This window comes from Phascolarctos cinereus, unplaced genomic scaffold (assembly GCF_003287225.1).
Source record: "Phascolarctos cinereus isolate Bilbo 61053 unplaced genomic scaffold, phaCin_HiC Scaffold_9;HRSCAF=440, whole genome shotgun sequence".
Lineage (NCBI taxonomy): Eukaryota > Metazoa > Chordata > Mammalia > Diprotodontia > Phascolarctidae > Phascolarctos > Phascolarctos cinereus.
The window spans coordinates 187,887,962-187,903,807 of record NW_027556402.1 but is presented as its reverse complement, the minus strand read 5'-3'; the positions used below and the strand labels follow the sequence as shown (position 1 = coordinate 187,903,807).

Here is a 15,846-nt window from a genome sequence, read left to right as displayed (position 1 = left end):
CACTTTGCCAAACAACTGGAAAGTCTATCGGTCAACCCAGATAAGCCAGAGTCAAACAGACTTAAACAGGAACCAGGCAAACGTGTGAGGGAGACAGACAAAAAAAGAGAGTGGGAAGAAAGCCAAGAGCCTGATACAAAAAAAAGATTGATACAAAAGGCAGCGGAGGGTAGGGAAGGTAGCTATTAGCTGCCGTGTAATTATCCTTTCCTTGGTCGGCGGCTTTTATAAGCCAACGCCCGCTGACTGGGATCTTTTCTTCTCATTTTTCTTTCCCACTGAATTCGGGATCAGCGGTTGGGAGGCCTCCTGCGTCGAGGGCTGTAGGAATAGTGAGCCCTTTCTCCAGTCCCCTCCAGCACAGCGGACAGCGCCTCCATTCCCTCAAGGGCATTTGAACTGCTGGGTCACTGGCTCTGGGGTAGGGCGGGTAGGGGTGGTGGTGGCTCGGCTGGTGGAAAGGACTGAAGAAGAGGCCAGCTCAACTTTTCCTTCACGATTCCCAGAGGGTCTTCCTCTGCCTGCCAGGCATGGTTGCAAACCGCCACCTGCCCGTGTCTCCTTGGGGTCCGGCCGTCGCTGCGGGCCAGGGGCTGCACTGCGAGCAGGGAGAAGAGCTCGGGGAGCCGCCCCCGCCGCCCCCGCCAGTTCCCAGTCTGGCCGGCTATCCCCAAAAACTGGCCGAGGTGCTGAGCAGCCAGTACGGGCTGAATGTATTCGTGGCAGGGTTGCTGCTAGTGTTCGCCTGCGCAGTGCACGCCACGGGCATCAGCAAGGGCGACCTTCTCTCCTACCTCATTACCCTCATGCTCATTCAGCTCCTGTGGATGCTGTGGTACGTGAGCCGGAGCTTTACGCAGCGGAGGCTCATCCAGGAGAAGGACACTTACGCCGGGGCGCGCTGGCTCAGGGGTGAGTGAGTACTTCGCCTCCTTCTCCCATCCCGGGCCGAGTTCCTCTGCGGGAGGATGCATGGGGTGAGGGAGATGAGGGGATGGGTTCTCTGCCCCGCTTGGGCACACCGGGACGTTCTGGAAGTTTTCCTCCTACTTAATTATGCTTCAGAAGTACATAGGCGTTCGAGTTGAGAAGGACCTTAGAAGTCCTGTGCTGTAGAAATGGGCTGTGTTGTGTTGGAGGGGACCTGCGCTTGAACCCCTGATCTTCTATTTGACTACCTATGTGACTTTGATCATATCGCTCAACTTCCTTGGATCTCAGTTTCCTCGTCTGTAAAAGCCAAGATTGGTAATTTAAACTTCTGTTCAACACTAAATCTATGCCCCTATGATCAGCCCAAGGATTCTATGGATAAATTTCAAGAGTCATGTGAACTTGAATGGGAAAACATTGCATCTTTATTAAAATATATTTGGTTTCCTTTGTAAGTCTATGTATTTTATGAATTTAAAATCATTCTGAAAATGGGTCCACAACACAAACATGTTAAAGGAACCCCTGATTTAAACCAATCCTCTCTTTTTACAGGTGAGGAAACTGAGGCACAAAGAATTAAAATGAGTAGCCCAAAGGAACAAATACCAAACTATCATTTGAAACCAGGACTTAGTGCCAGTGTTCTTTTTACTACATTGCAGATTTATTCACTAGGACTTCTGTCCACCCACATGGCCTTTGTAGATGTTTTCCGAATTTCTGTGGCAAAAAAAAAATTAAAAAGTCACCAGCTTGTTGGCGTTGAGCTCTACACTTAGATTGAGCCTTGGATGACAGGGGAAGGTGTAACTTGGACGTACTAGAAACCTTTCCGGCAGAGTAGGACCTTGCCAGATTTTGGGATCTATCAGCAGTAACTTCAAAAACCCATAATCACCCGTATACAATAATAAGGCATCAGAAAAGAACTTTAGTAGAAATACTTTCTATTACCTTTGTTATAGTTCCATTCATATGGTATTTTATAAAGTGCTAGTAGGCAAGGAATTCAAGTATTATATTCCTCATTTCATTAGTGAAGGGGTTTGTCTTTGTCTGCAGTCACACATCTAAGTTAGTGACATAGGTCAACCCATGCCTTCTGGCTTCAGGTCTGGTGTTCTTCCAATATATCTGATCCTACCAGGCTGGAAAGGCTCAAGGCCAGGCCTAGGGATGGATTGCTGTCTGCCATCAGAAGAACAATCCAACTAAGAAGAGATAGACTCATCATCAGATGGATAGTCACTGGTGTGTGAGTGCGTGTGTGCATTTTCAGCCACAGAAAGTCAAGAAAACTCTATTAAGATATGAAAGTCATTACTTGCATCAGCCCCATAGACCAAGTTGTAAATTCATGAAATATTAAGGTATTCATCTCCTTTATTTATTAGTCTCTAATTCTTAACCTGGTTCTTAACCTAGGGACTATGAACTTGATTTTTAAAAATATTTTGATAACTTTATTTCAATATGATTGGTTTCCTTTTTAATCCCTTTTATTTTACTTCATGCATTTAAAAACATTATTTGGGTTTATAGGTTTCACCAGAAAAGGGTACCTAACATACAAAAGGTTAAGAACCTCAGCTAAAAGAATGATCTGGGGTGTGGAAGGGTGGTTTTAATACCTTACTGTGTTTTATATGTTTCCACCTTCCAAAGTTCTGTGTGTCATACATTCATTTTTAAAATTATGAGATAGAATGCCGGATTTATAGGACATCTTAATCACTTTAATCTTTGCAAAGAACTTTACGTATTATCTCATCTCATTTTATGTCCACAATAATTCTATAAAGCAGGTATTATTACTATCCCCATTTTATAGATGAGAAAACTGAGTTTGAGAGAAGTTAGGTTACTTGCCCAGAGTCACACAGCTAGTAAATGAGTAGGCAAGATTGAACTCAGGTCTCCTTGACTCTAAGTTTGTCACCCTATACCTAACTAGAATAGAGAGTTTATAAAGGAGAGCGATAGTAGACAAGGTCCCTAGTTTTGGAAAGTTTTAAATCCCAAGGTGAGGAGTTTGTATTTTATCCTAAAGGCAATGAGAAGCCAATGATGATTTTTTGAGTATATATGTTTGCATTTTGGGAATTGCATTTTGAGAATTTTAAATTTGGCATCTCTACGGAGGATAAATTGGTAAAGGGGGTTATAGGTAGGGAGTGTCATTTGCCTGTATTTCACAAGTATTCAGGTATCAGAAGCATTTGGGTGCATGGACATTTCCCCCCCCTACTTTTCCTCCACATACTTGGAGTTGTGGCTAGACATCCTTAGTTAATAGTTTACCTTCACTAGGTAAGCTTCTTAGGCTGGCCTTGGCTGGTGGCTTACAAGTAGTTCCTCTTTAACTGAAATGAATCTGAGTAAGAAAAACCAAAAATTCTTTGTAAGCAGTTATTATCTAACTTGGAGGAAGGTCAAAAGATTCCATACTCCAGGGATGTTCAAGGAAAAGTGTCTCTAATGGTAGCCATCTCCAGGGTGGGGAGGGGGGGAAAAAGGAGAAAAAGAAGAATTTACATGATAACTTGATTATATATTTAAAAGGAGTAGCAAGTTGTACATAATAGATTTAGTTTCATGTGCAATCATCTTTTTTAAAAATTATACTATGTTATGGAAATGCTTGTTTTATTCCATAAATTTTAAATTAAGTAAACAAATGTAAAAAAAGAAAGAAAAACAATGTTCTTGAAGGAGAAATTGGTCCATGGCATGTAGTTAAGGAAGCGTATTATTGTTATTTTTTTAATCAAAGATGAACTAGTCTAATTATTCTGGAAAAAACATTATGAGCTCCAGAACCCAACATAGACATTTTGCAGGTATACCCAAGGCATGGATGAATGGGTTAATGAGCCTATCTTAGCAGTGAGCACTGAAAAGAATAACTGGGAAACTCTAGTATGCTGAAAAACTGTGAAAACTCATCAAATTCCAATCCTGGGAAATTTAGAAAAGTTTCACGGATGATTTACTTTGAGGCCTCAATTGAAAATTGAGCTTCTGCTAAAACAGTATTATTCAGTGGTAGGTGGTACCTACTAAATTCGAAAAACTTGGTAGAAAGAAAATATATGTAAGTGTGACATAGTCTGGCATGGTCTGCTGTCTCTGAGCAGTTTTTTCTATGTACTGAATCTGTATCTCTATCATCCCTCTATATGCAATCAACTTATTGTGTGGCCATGGGCAGAATTTCAGAGCTGTGAAAGGAAACTCAGAGATCAGCTTAACTAAGCTGTAGCTTAACAAGAATAACCTTTGCAACGTAACTGAAGCATGATTATTCAACTTTTGATTGAAGACATATGGTGAGGGGAAAACTACTACTCCCCCTTCCCCACCCAGGAGGTGTATTCCACTTTTGGATAATTACAAAGTTACAAAGATTTTCCAGTATTGGGGTGAAATTTGTCACTCTGACACTTTTACTCCTCCTCCTAGTTCTTTCCACTGGGACCAAGTGGAACCATTGTTCCATCTTCATTGATAGCCCTTCAGGTATTTGAGGACAGATATCAAGTGAGAATTGTATGTAAGCTCTTTATAAATGTTAAAATGATGTATAAACGTAGGCTATCAGTATTATTATGTCTTTCCTAAGTCTTCTCTTCTCCAGTCTAAGCATTTCCTGCCCCTGGGAATTATCATCTCATTGTACGATCTCAGAGACCATCATCATCCTGGTTCCCTTCTTTGGAATGTGCTCCATTTTATTGATGGCCTGAAGTGAACACAACATTTCAAATGCAGACTAACCTGGGCAAAGTATAGCAAGATATCACCTCCCTAGTCTCAGTGACTATACTTCTTTTAATTCAGTATAACATTGCATTGACTTTTTTTTGGTCTGACATCATACCATTGACTCACATTGAGTTTGATGCTAAAACCTCTAAATATTTTTCAGGTGATGTCTAGCCACAGTTCCTTCTTCTTTTACTTACAAAATTGATTTTGGGAGCCTGAAACTTTACATTCATCCTTATTAAATTTCACTGTCTTAGATTCAGCCCAACATTCTAGTCTATTGAGATCATCTTGGATTCTGACTGTGCAAGTTAGCTTCTTCTAGATAGCTAGGTAGATCTGTAATCTGATAAGAATGCCACTCCTGCCTTTATTCAAATCATTGATAAAAATGGTAAATAACACAGGGCTAAGCACACATCCAGGCAGTATTCCTTTAGCATTAGTTTCCAGGCAGACATTGGACCATTAATGACTACTCTTTGAGTTGGATCATTCAATCAGTTCCAAATCCACTTGTCCTGTTGCCTATCCCACATCTTGCCATCATTTCCATGAGAATAGCAAGAGATTTTGTTAAATGTTTTGCCAACATCTAGGTAAGCTACAACTGACCTTTCCCTGGTCTACCAGTCTGGTAACTATCAAAAAATTAAATGAGATTGGTTTAGCATGCCCTATTCTCAATCAGTCTATGCTTTGTCTTTGGGTTTACGCTTCCTTTCCCAATGTCCACTGCCCATTCTTTTAATAATACATTGTAGTATTTTGCCAAGAATCAGTCAACTTCACCAGCCGGTAGTCTTATTCTTTTTTATAAAATTATTGCATTTCCCCTTTTTTATTTCTATTTCCCTTCCCTATTTCTGAAGTACTCTTATTCTCCAATATTGTCAATAGGTAAGTGAGAGTGGCTCAGAAGATAGGGTGGTTTTTTTTAAATTTTGGTACTCTATGATATAAGTTATTATGGCCTGCTAACTTAAACTCATCAGAGCAAGTTAGTTGAATATTTACCATCTGTCTAAAGTTGTGCAGAGTAGATTTGCAATTTCATGTTCAATCACTTTTTTTTATTGTACCATGTTACAGAAATGCTTGTTTTTCCCCTATAAATTAAAAATAAAATTTTTTTAAAAAAAGAAGCTAGGTAGTGTAGTGAATAGGGCCCTGGAGTTGGAGTCAGGAAGATCTGAGTTCAAATCTCAGACCCTTGCTATCTGTGTGACCCTGGGCAAGGCACTTAACCCCTGTTTGCCTTGGTTTCCTCAACTGTAAAATGGGGATACTAATAGCCCCTACCTCCCAGGCTTGTTTTGAAGAGCAAATAAGATAATATCGGCAAAGTGCTTGGCATAGTGCCTACACATAGTAGGTGCTTAACAAGTGTTTATTACCTTCCCTTTCCTCTTTCACTTGGGTTCAGTCCTTTCTTGTCCAAAGATCATTTTCCTTGAAAAAGAAGATGGAAGGAAAATGAATTAAACAACTTTGTCTTAATAAATGCTTGTTTTCTCCCTCCCTCCTTTTTCATCTGTTATGTCTAAGTCATAATCTCACCCTACTCTAAAGGTTGGGCCAAACTCTCGTTGTTATTCCTCCTTCACCCAGTAAAGCTAAAACCTTTTTTTTTTGGTTGTCCTTAGCTTTCTTTGCAAACAGCTTTAACGCTCCTAACATTATTCTTAGAGGACTATACCTTGTTTTTGTATATACTGTTCCTTATCTTCCCTTCCTTCCATGTTCTCTGTCTTTTTTTTTTTAACCAAGTTATATAAGGTCAGTGCAGTGGACAGCTCACTGCCCCTGGAGTCAAGAGGACCTGAATTCAAATCTGGCCTTAAACACTTACTAGCTGTGTGACCCTGGGCAAGTCACTTGTGATTGCCTCCAAAAACAAAACAAAAAACTCCAAGTTATTTATTTAAAAGGAGAATTTTAATAACTTACAAGACAGGGGTTAGAAACTACATGATGAAAACTGAAAATGCTTTGCTAGTACACTAAAAAGTTCTCCTTGTGACTTTTCATACCATGATAAAATAAGAAAGGAGGCCCCTTCCTGCTCTGGATCTATGATCTTTTGATACTAAGAGGAGAAGAGGAGGGGTTTTAGTAGACAAGGTTCAAGACAATTCCAAGAGAGAATTTTGCCAGTGTATTCATAGCACTTCTGACAAAATATGCTTTAGGCTTCCTTGCCTCATTAACTAGTCACATTTTTATATACATAAAAATGCTGGCTCCCTGCCTCCAATAAAATGGAAATACCATTGTTTTCAAATTCTTCATAGTTTTTTAGACACCGCACTTAAACATTTAAATGTATAGGATTTTAGGGGTTTTATATACTTTGTAATATGTTATTCTTCATCTTTATCCAAACATCTCAGTTTGGGGAAAGAGATTTTTTTAAAAATAATGATTGAGCTATTCAATTTCTTCAGTTAACATGTGACATTGCAGAGGGCTTGATAAGGCATCACCACATTGCTGCTGCTGGAGATCTCTAATTGGAAGCAATCAGTCATACAAATGTGGGATGGTTCAACATAGATTTCTCAGCAAAAAAGTGCTGATATTTGCTTATCAGAATCAAGTCATTTCATCCATGTAATTTAACCTGACTGACATCAGGCTGGTTCTCTTCACATCGAGTTTCCATCTCCTCCAAAACTTGCCCAATACTATCCTGGCTGAAGCCTCAGAATTACTCCTGAATCATCTTGGTGGACTTCAAGACCTCACAGAACATTCCCTGGCAGGTTGAGAGGCTGAACGGAAGCTTGAGTCAAGCCATACCAGGACTGCCACTATTTGGCCAACTCTTCTGTCCTCCTCAGGTCTCAGCAAAGTCTCCATAAATCTATTTGACAATGCTAAATAGGTTGGATTGATTTCCCAACTCCAGTGAGGCCAAATTCAGAGCTCCCTCTCTTTTTTGTTCTATTGTCCTTTCTAATTGTGCCCATTGGCATTGTTGGTTTGCCATTGCTGCTTTATTTAGGTCTCTAGAACCTTTAAGCCTGGCCTTCCCAGAAAGGCACCTCCCACCACCCAAGCAGAGCCCCATCCTCTCTATACCTACCCAGACCAGCTTATAACTGGGTACACAAAGGCCTCAGGAAAGTGGCTAATGTCACAGATACCTTTACAGGATGAATTCCCACACTTTACTCAGCCATGGGGCTGGCAAGAGACATTGTTAAAAAACAAACAGACAAACAAGCAAAAGCAATAGCCTTTATACAAATGATTACAAAATTCTTTCCCAGAGTCTCTCCATTCATTACAGCTCAAAGGATTATCTGTCAAGAAACAATTTATTTCCACCTTCCTCAGTCTTCTGTTGGTCTGAGAATGATGAAACCTGGACACCTTACAGTGAGCAAGTGAAGTACACTCAAATAAAAGGGCATTGAAATTGATCTCCAATATGGATAATATGGAAGTGACATCAGACCTAGATGATTTAATTCAAATTGAGAGTAACACAAGTCAGTCAGTGACCTGTTGGCCAGAGTACATCCCTCTCTACCAATTTGTGCCCAAGTACAGAATATGGCATACGGAACAACCAAATGACCTACTCTTGTGTGGTGAAGAGGAAACAGATGAGTATATGAGGTTTCATCCAGGAAAAACAGTAATTACAGTGAAAATATTGAGGTTTAGAGTTGGGAGAGCTGGTGCAGGTGTGAAAGAATTCACTTAGACCTTCTCTGTAGCCATTGGGAGCTTTATTACATGAAGTGCATGGGCCTGAGATTAGCAAAGAGCTAAACAAAGGGCACTGATATAGGAAAAGATCCAGGCTTATATAGACAGAAAACTATACAGCCTGTAGGAAGATGATGTATTTTTAGAGTTTCATGTGGGAGAAGAAGATGGTTGTCAAGATAAGGAAAAGTTATCATGACACAGGATGAGGAAGATAAATGATGAGATGAGGAACACAGGATTAGGGAAACAAAGGCAATTCTTTTGGTACAGGATGGGCTACAGAATAAGCCTCAAACCCCCTTAGTGGCCTGGGAAAGTAACCCTTAATATTATTTTTAATCCTAGGGCACTTTTTGCCCCCACTTCAAAAGGGAAAGAATGCTCAACACTGATGTAGATGTTGCCTTCAGATGTTTCATATCAGAAGCATTGCAAGCATTTCTGCTTCTCTGTGGATCTCCAGAAGGCTGTGATGTTAAGACCTTTCTGGCTATGCTCTGGGATCAATACAAGAGGTAGAAGATAAGGATTTCAATATCTATTAACAAGACTGGTTCTGTCCCCTTGGAGTATCATCTCTTCCACCAAACAACTCTGAAAATGGAGGAGGTGGCAATCAATAGCCCAGATGCTATGATAACCAGAAAGGTCACCTTGGGCTATGCAACCCATTTTTTTCTTACATGCCCAAACCATTTCTATGATGAACACAAATTGAGTTCCTGACTTTGGACTTATCACGGTATTAGCTAAAGCATTGGTTGGAGAAGAGGCTCTCAGGCAACCAAGTTTCCTGCTTCTCCCCTTAATGAAGATGGCTGACAGTGTGACTGTGGTGTAAATGTTCTACACATTCCTACTCTCTTTGAGATGTTTGAAAAAAAAGTATAGCTACTTCTTGGGCAGTTAGGTGGCCTAGTGGATAGAATGCAGAGTATTGAGTCAGGAAGACCTTGAGTTCAAATTCAGCCTCAGACACTAGCTGTGTGATCTTGGGCAAGTCACTTAATCCTGTTTGCCTCAGTTTCCTTATCTGTAAAATGAGCTGGAGAAGGAAATGGCAAGCCACTCCAGTATCTTTGCCAAGAAAGCTCAATGTGGCTGCACAGATAAAAGGTCTTTCAGCCTCTTTGGGCTGTATTAAAATGATGCACTTGATTTTTAGGCCTCATTTGGGGTATTCTTTCAATAAGCACAACTGGGTTGCTATCTTGCTCAGTTCTTTGCTTCATCTCTCATCCCTCCACTTTCCTCTCTTTCCTAATACTTCTGGGCTCTTCTGGCCTCCAGAAGGGGCAGCCTGGGGCTAAAAGGTCTGAAATGTATTTTGTGACACTCAATGTTGCTCAAACTCTTTACTCTATAAATAAAGTAATCAAGAACAACAACTCTGTTGATCAATGAGTTATCTCTGCAGCCACATCAAGCTGTTTAGATGATCCCTTTTCCTCCTCTTTTTAATTACTTCTTTTTGAGATTTCAAAATTTCATTCCTTTTAAATGGGGTTTAAAAATTGTCATAGTCTAGCGTTGTCTCTGTTCTACACATCTTTGCCATTTGGTTTCTTTTCTTTTTTAAAGTGATATCTGTTGTTCTAAAATCACACTCATTTTTGAGTATGTCCCTCACTCTCTTCTACTAAAAGTATACAAGTCAAGAGGAGAGCATTCTGGGAAGATGGCTGAGTAGGTCAGAAAACTTTTGGCTCTCCAAATTTCCTTCACAAAAAAAATACAGAACATTGCCTCAGAGGGAACCTAGAACAAAGTAAATAAACAAAAGTTGGGGTAAAGCAGTTGCCCTCCTAAGACAATTTGAGAAGACCCCAGCAAAGACTTGACTTCCAGGGACCGAGGTTCAGTCTGAGTGAAGTGCAAACACTTCGAGGTCAACTCTGCAGAATCACAAATAGCAAGCCCCGAGGGCAGCAGGATTTGAGAGGCAGCCTCACTCAGCCTTTGAAACTTGCATTTCAGAGACAGTGTAGGGGTTCAGTAGCTGAGTAGGAGAAGATTGAAGGACTTTCCACTGTCGAGGTTTGCCAAGCACAGCTGTGCTGACCAGATGTGTCCCGGACTGTGACTGTGACAGAGAAGGGCCTATCACACACCTGGAGAGTGCAAGTAGCAGAGAGGCAATTACCCTGCTGACTGTGGACACTTGCAAGAGAGCAAAGTCTCTGATTTTAGTTCCTAGGGCAGAGAGGACAGCTGTAGTTTGCAGCCAATAGAGGGACTGAAGGAAGTAAGATCATTTGTGGGACAGTATGGCTGGGGGCCCTAACCTTGGCTTAAGAGTGGAGGAGGGCCTAAGGTTGGTCCTCAGGACAGATCTCAGAAAAAAACAGTAAGAAGGACTTGAGGTTTAAGGCATTGTTCCCCATACCTAGGGACTAGAACTTGATTACACTAATAGCTGCTAAAAACAAAATAATACAAAAAATAAAAATGAATAAGCAAAGGAGAAGGAACCCAACCACAGATAGCTACTAAGAAGATAGAGAAGATATAGGTTCATATTCGGAGGAAGATAATAGAACTAAAAAACCCACTCCTTTTTTAATGAAAAATGTCAAATGGTCCCAAGAGCTAAAAGAGTTCTTGGAAGAGCTTAAAAAAGAAAACTTTACAAATCAAATAAGAGAAAACAAAGAAAAATTAGAAAAAAATAAGAGCAATCCAAGAAAACCAAGAAAACTGTGAAAAAAAAGTCAACCAACTTGAAATAGAGAATCAAAAACTTAAAGAAAATAATTCCTTAAAAACTAGAATTGGGCAAGGAGAAACTAATATTCTAAGACACCAATAAATAATAAAACAAAATCAAAATAATGAAAAAATAGAAGAAAATGTGAAGCATCCTATCAGAAAAACAACTGATCTGGAGAATAGATCAAGGAAAAATAATATAAGAATAGTTAGACTACCTAAAGATTATGATAAAAAAAAGAATCTTGATACAATACTACAAGAAATTATCAAGGAAAATTGCCCTGAAGTTTTAGAACAAGAAGGGAAAGCAGAAATAGAAAAAAAATACATTGATCACCACCTGAAAGGCATTTAGGGAGAAAAACTTACAGGAATAACATAGCCAAGTTTCAAAGCTCCCAGGTTAAGAAGAAAATATTAGAAGCAACAAGGGAAAAAACAATTTAAATATTATGGAGCTATATATTAAGGATTACACAAGACCTAGTAGCTACTACTTTGAAAGACCATTGGTCTTGGAAGCAGATTCAGCAGTATCAGACCTTAAACTATATTATAAAATGAGAGCATTGCTGAAGTATAAAATAGATAATTTTGATTATTTTAAATTAAAATGTTATGATATAAAAAACACCTATGTAGCCAAGAATAGAAGGAATGCACAAAATTGGGGGGGGACCCTTTCATACACAATCTCTCAGATAGGATATAATTGGGTTGGAATATTGTTGTGGTGTAGGAAATGATGAATTGGTTGATTAAGAAAAACATGGAAAGACTTGGACTTATGAAGGAAGATGCTGTCTACTTTCAGAGAAACAGATGACAGGTGGAAATAAGCATAATATGGTCTTACATACGTGTGTATGTTTATAGCTATCTATGTATATATATATATATGTGTGTATGTGTATATATCTATATCTATATCTATATCTACATCTATATCTATATCCATGCTTAACTGTAGCCTTCTTTAGGGTGGGTGAGGTGAGGAGGGAGGAGAAAAAATAAAATAATAAGTACACAGCAGAGAACAAAAGAAAACCTACAAGGAAGCAAAGAAAAGCTGGGCAGCTTTGAGAACAATGTGTAGTATTTTCTTGAAATGAAAATTTGTTGTTTTATATTGCATCCTCTCTTACGTTCTGCTGTGTACATTGAAATACTTTTTTTCTTTTCTCATTTTGTATTTAAGTTTAAAATAAATTAAAAATTTACCCCCCCAAAAAAGAAAAAAAATCAACTACAAATCAAGAGCAAATAATGCAAATTAGAATATACACATTTACCTGTCCTATGTCCTTTGCTTGTGGGTTCTGCCTACAGACAGCGGTCAGACTAGGAAGCATTTGATGAAAGTGTTGGATTTGGAGTCTGAGGGCCTGAGTTCTAATCTAAAGTCTGCCACTTAGTACCAATATAACTTTGGGCAAGTCCCTTAATCTCTTTAGTTTCCCTATCTATAAATTAGGAGGTTAGACCAGGTAGGTGTTATTTAAATAAGTTTAAAGCTCCAAATTTATGATACTTTGTGATAAATCAGCACCAAATTAATTACTGAGATCTAGAGTCAACTAACATCTTAAGGTAAAGCAATGGAACTCAAATGGATCGAATTTTAGATACCAGCTCCTGCCAGTAGGGAAAACATTTTTGTGTAGGGGGCTTTCCTGGTTCCCTCCAAATACCCCACCTAGAAAAGGTGGTAATCAAGACACATAAGCCTAAGAGACTATATGTAGCATCTGCATGCTGCAGCTTGAGTTACTGGATAAAGAAACATGATCAGGGTTCATTTGAGGATAGACCAGGGTGGAGTTGCCTACAGGGTTAATGCAACAATTCTGTGGTTTGGTAGCATGACTATAGTGTTTTCCCGTGGGAGTGGAAATCATTGCATGATTGATTCTATGAAGAGAAAAGGCTGTTAACATGTAGAATCAATCTCTGTGGGAGAGAATTGCCCCTTCCACTTCATTTCCTGCTTTCTGAAGTGCTATGGATTAATTTTCCTCTCTCTTCCAAAGATTGAGTTTTACCCAAGATTCCTCTAGTCATTTATTTCTGAGGCTATCTGGTCTTCTTGGGAATTGTGGTCTAGGGTGGAGAAAAGACAGAGCCAATGAAAATATTGCTATAGAAGTGCTGCCATTTGTACTTTTCTACTTCCTTATGACATCTAGATCACAGAATCATAGACTATCCCAGCTAGAAAGGACCTAGGGTTGAGGTGAATCTTTTTGTTGTTTTGTGGTTCAGCCATTTTGGTCATGTCCAATTCTTCATGACCCCATTTGGGGCTTTCTTGGCAAAGATACTGGAGTGGTTTTCCATTTCCTTTTCCAGCTCATTTTTACAGATGTGGAAACTGAGGGAAACAGGGTTAAGAGACTTGTCCAGGGTCACACAGCTAGTAAATGTCTGAGGCCAGATTTGAACTCAGCAAGATGAATCTTTCTTATTCCAAGCCAAATGCTCTATGCACTATGGCATCACCTAGCTGCCCTGAGATGAGTCTAACTCTCTTATTTCATGTGTGAAAAACTGAAGGTTAAGTGACTTGCCAAGGTCACACAGCTAGTAAGTTGCAGAGTTTGAACTCAAACTCAGGTTTTTAAACTTCAAGTCCATGGTTTTTTGCATCATACTGCCAGTGAGCCTTTTTTTTTTTTAGTTTTAAAAGTAATTTTTTTAAAAATTAAATTTTCAGGTCTGAGTTCTCTTCCTCCTACCATCCCCTGCCTCTGTATTGAGAAAGCAAGAAAAATAAAATCCATTCTCTCTTTCTCTCTCTCATATATATATATATATATGTATATATGTGTATATATATGTATATATATATGTATATATGTATATATATGTATATATGTATCTATATGTATCTATATTATATATATTATATATATACACACACACATGTGTGTGTGTGTATATATATGTATCTATATGTATCTATATTATATATATTATATATATACACACACACATGTGTGTGTGTGTAGTCAAGTGAATAAATCCTAAATTGGCCATGTTCAAAAAAATCCACAAAAAACTCTATAAAAACCATGATTCTCATTCTGTACTCTGAGTCTATCACCTCTCTGTCAAGAGATGGATAGTGTGTTTTATCATGAACACTCTAGAATTGTGGTTAGTCATTGCATTGATCAGAGTTCCTAAGTTTTTCTAAGTTGTTTGTTTTTACATTATTGTTATTACATAACTTGTTCTCCTGGTTCTGCTAATTTCACTGCATCAGCTCATACAAATCTAACTAGGTTTCTCTGAAATCATCCCCTTCATAATTTCTTATTGCACAATAATATTCCATCACATTCATATACCATAATTTGTTCAACCATTCCGCAATTGATGGGCAGTTCCTAATTTCTAAAACAACTGCTATAAAGTCGATTTCAGAAAAACCTGGAAAGACTTACACGAACTGATGCAAAGTGAAGTGAGCAGAACAAGAAGAGCATTGTATATGGTAACAATAACATTGTGTGACGATTAATTATGAATAATTTAGCTCTTTTCAACAATAAATGATCCAAGATAATTCCAAAGGACTCATGATAGAAAATGCTATCCATATCCAGAGAAAGAACCGATGTCATCTGAATGCAAATTGAAGCATACTATTTTCACTTTATTTTTTTATGATAATTTTCCTTTTGTTCTGTTTCTTCTCTCATAACATATGTTTTAAATGATTGCACATATATAATATAAAATTGCTTACTATTTTAGAGAAGGGAGAGGGGAGAGAAGGAAGGAGAAAATTTGGAACTCAAAAATTTTAAAAAATGAATGTTAAAATCATCTTTACATGTAATTGGAAAAAATAAAATGCTATTTGTGAAAAACAGAGAACTGCCATAACTATTTTTGTATATGTGGGCCATTTTCCTCTTTCTTTGATTTCTTTGCAGTATAGACCTAGTGACAATATTGCTGGGTTGAAGGGTATGCACAATTTAATAACTTTTTGGCCACAGTTCTGAACTGCTTTCCAGGATAGTTGGTCCAGCTTACAATTGCACCAACAGTGCATTAATGCGCCTGTTTTCCCACAGTCCCTCTGATATTTGTCATTTTCCTTTTTTATTATCTTTGCCAGTCAAATGGGTGTGTCACTGATGAGTCTTCATGTAGATTTTTTTTGTATTAAGTAATTTTCAAAAAATAAAAAGCATTTCAGAATGGGTCCAGGGAACATATAATTACACACTGATAGAATATTAGCTGGAAGGAACCTAAGGAGTCATTCTGAGCAAATTTTGTTATTTTTATAGGTGAGGAAACTGAGGCCCAAAGAGTTTAGGTGACTTGCCCATGGCCATACAAGTAATAACTAGCAGAGCTATTATCAATTTACAATTATTATCCTAATCTCAGATTCATAATTGATACTTTAATACTGAAATACTGAAAGATGAGTTTGGCCAATATGGGTAGTATTCATCCCTGCTTTATAAATGGTCCATAGGAGTTGCTGTGGTCAAACCATTCATCATGTAGTGGCAAACCCTCTGGTGATGAGCTCCCCTTACTTAATCACCTTGGTTCTCAGATGAGAGGCCCATTGTGTGTCACCTGGCTGTAGAGTCCATCTCAATACAAAGTATCAGAACTTGTGCTCTGCTATCCTAGCCTGTAAGAAACCAAAGTCACCCCCCATCTTGATGAGGCATTAGT

General features: G+C 38.6%; 1 protein-coding gene across 1 annotated transcript in view; it reads left to right on the top strand.

Annotated features, from left to right (window-relative positions):
- The first annotated feature begins 530 nt into the window (after positions 1-530).
- The window catches only part of OTOP1 (otopetrin 1), a 37,272-nt gene continuing 21,956 nt past the window's right edge, over positions 531-15,846 (top strand). Inside the window, 1 exon segment of the mRNA XM_020992063.2 lies at positions 531-912. Within this exon segment, the coding sequence (XP_020847722.1) occupies positions 531-912 (382 nt within the window).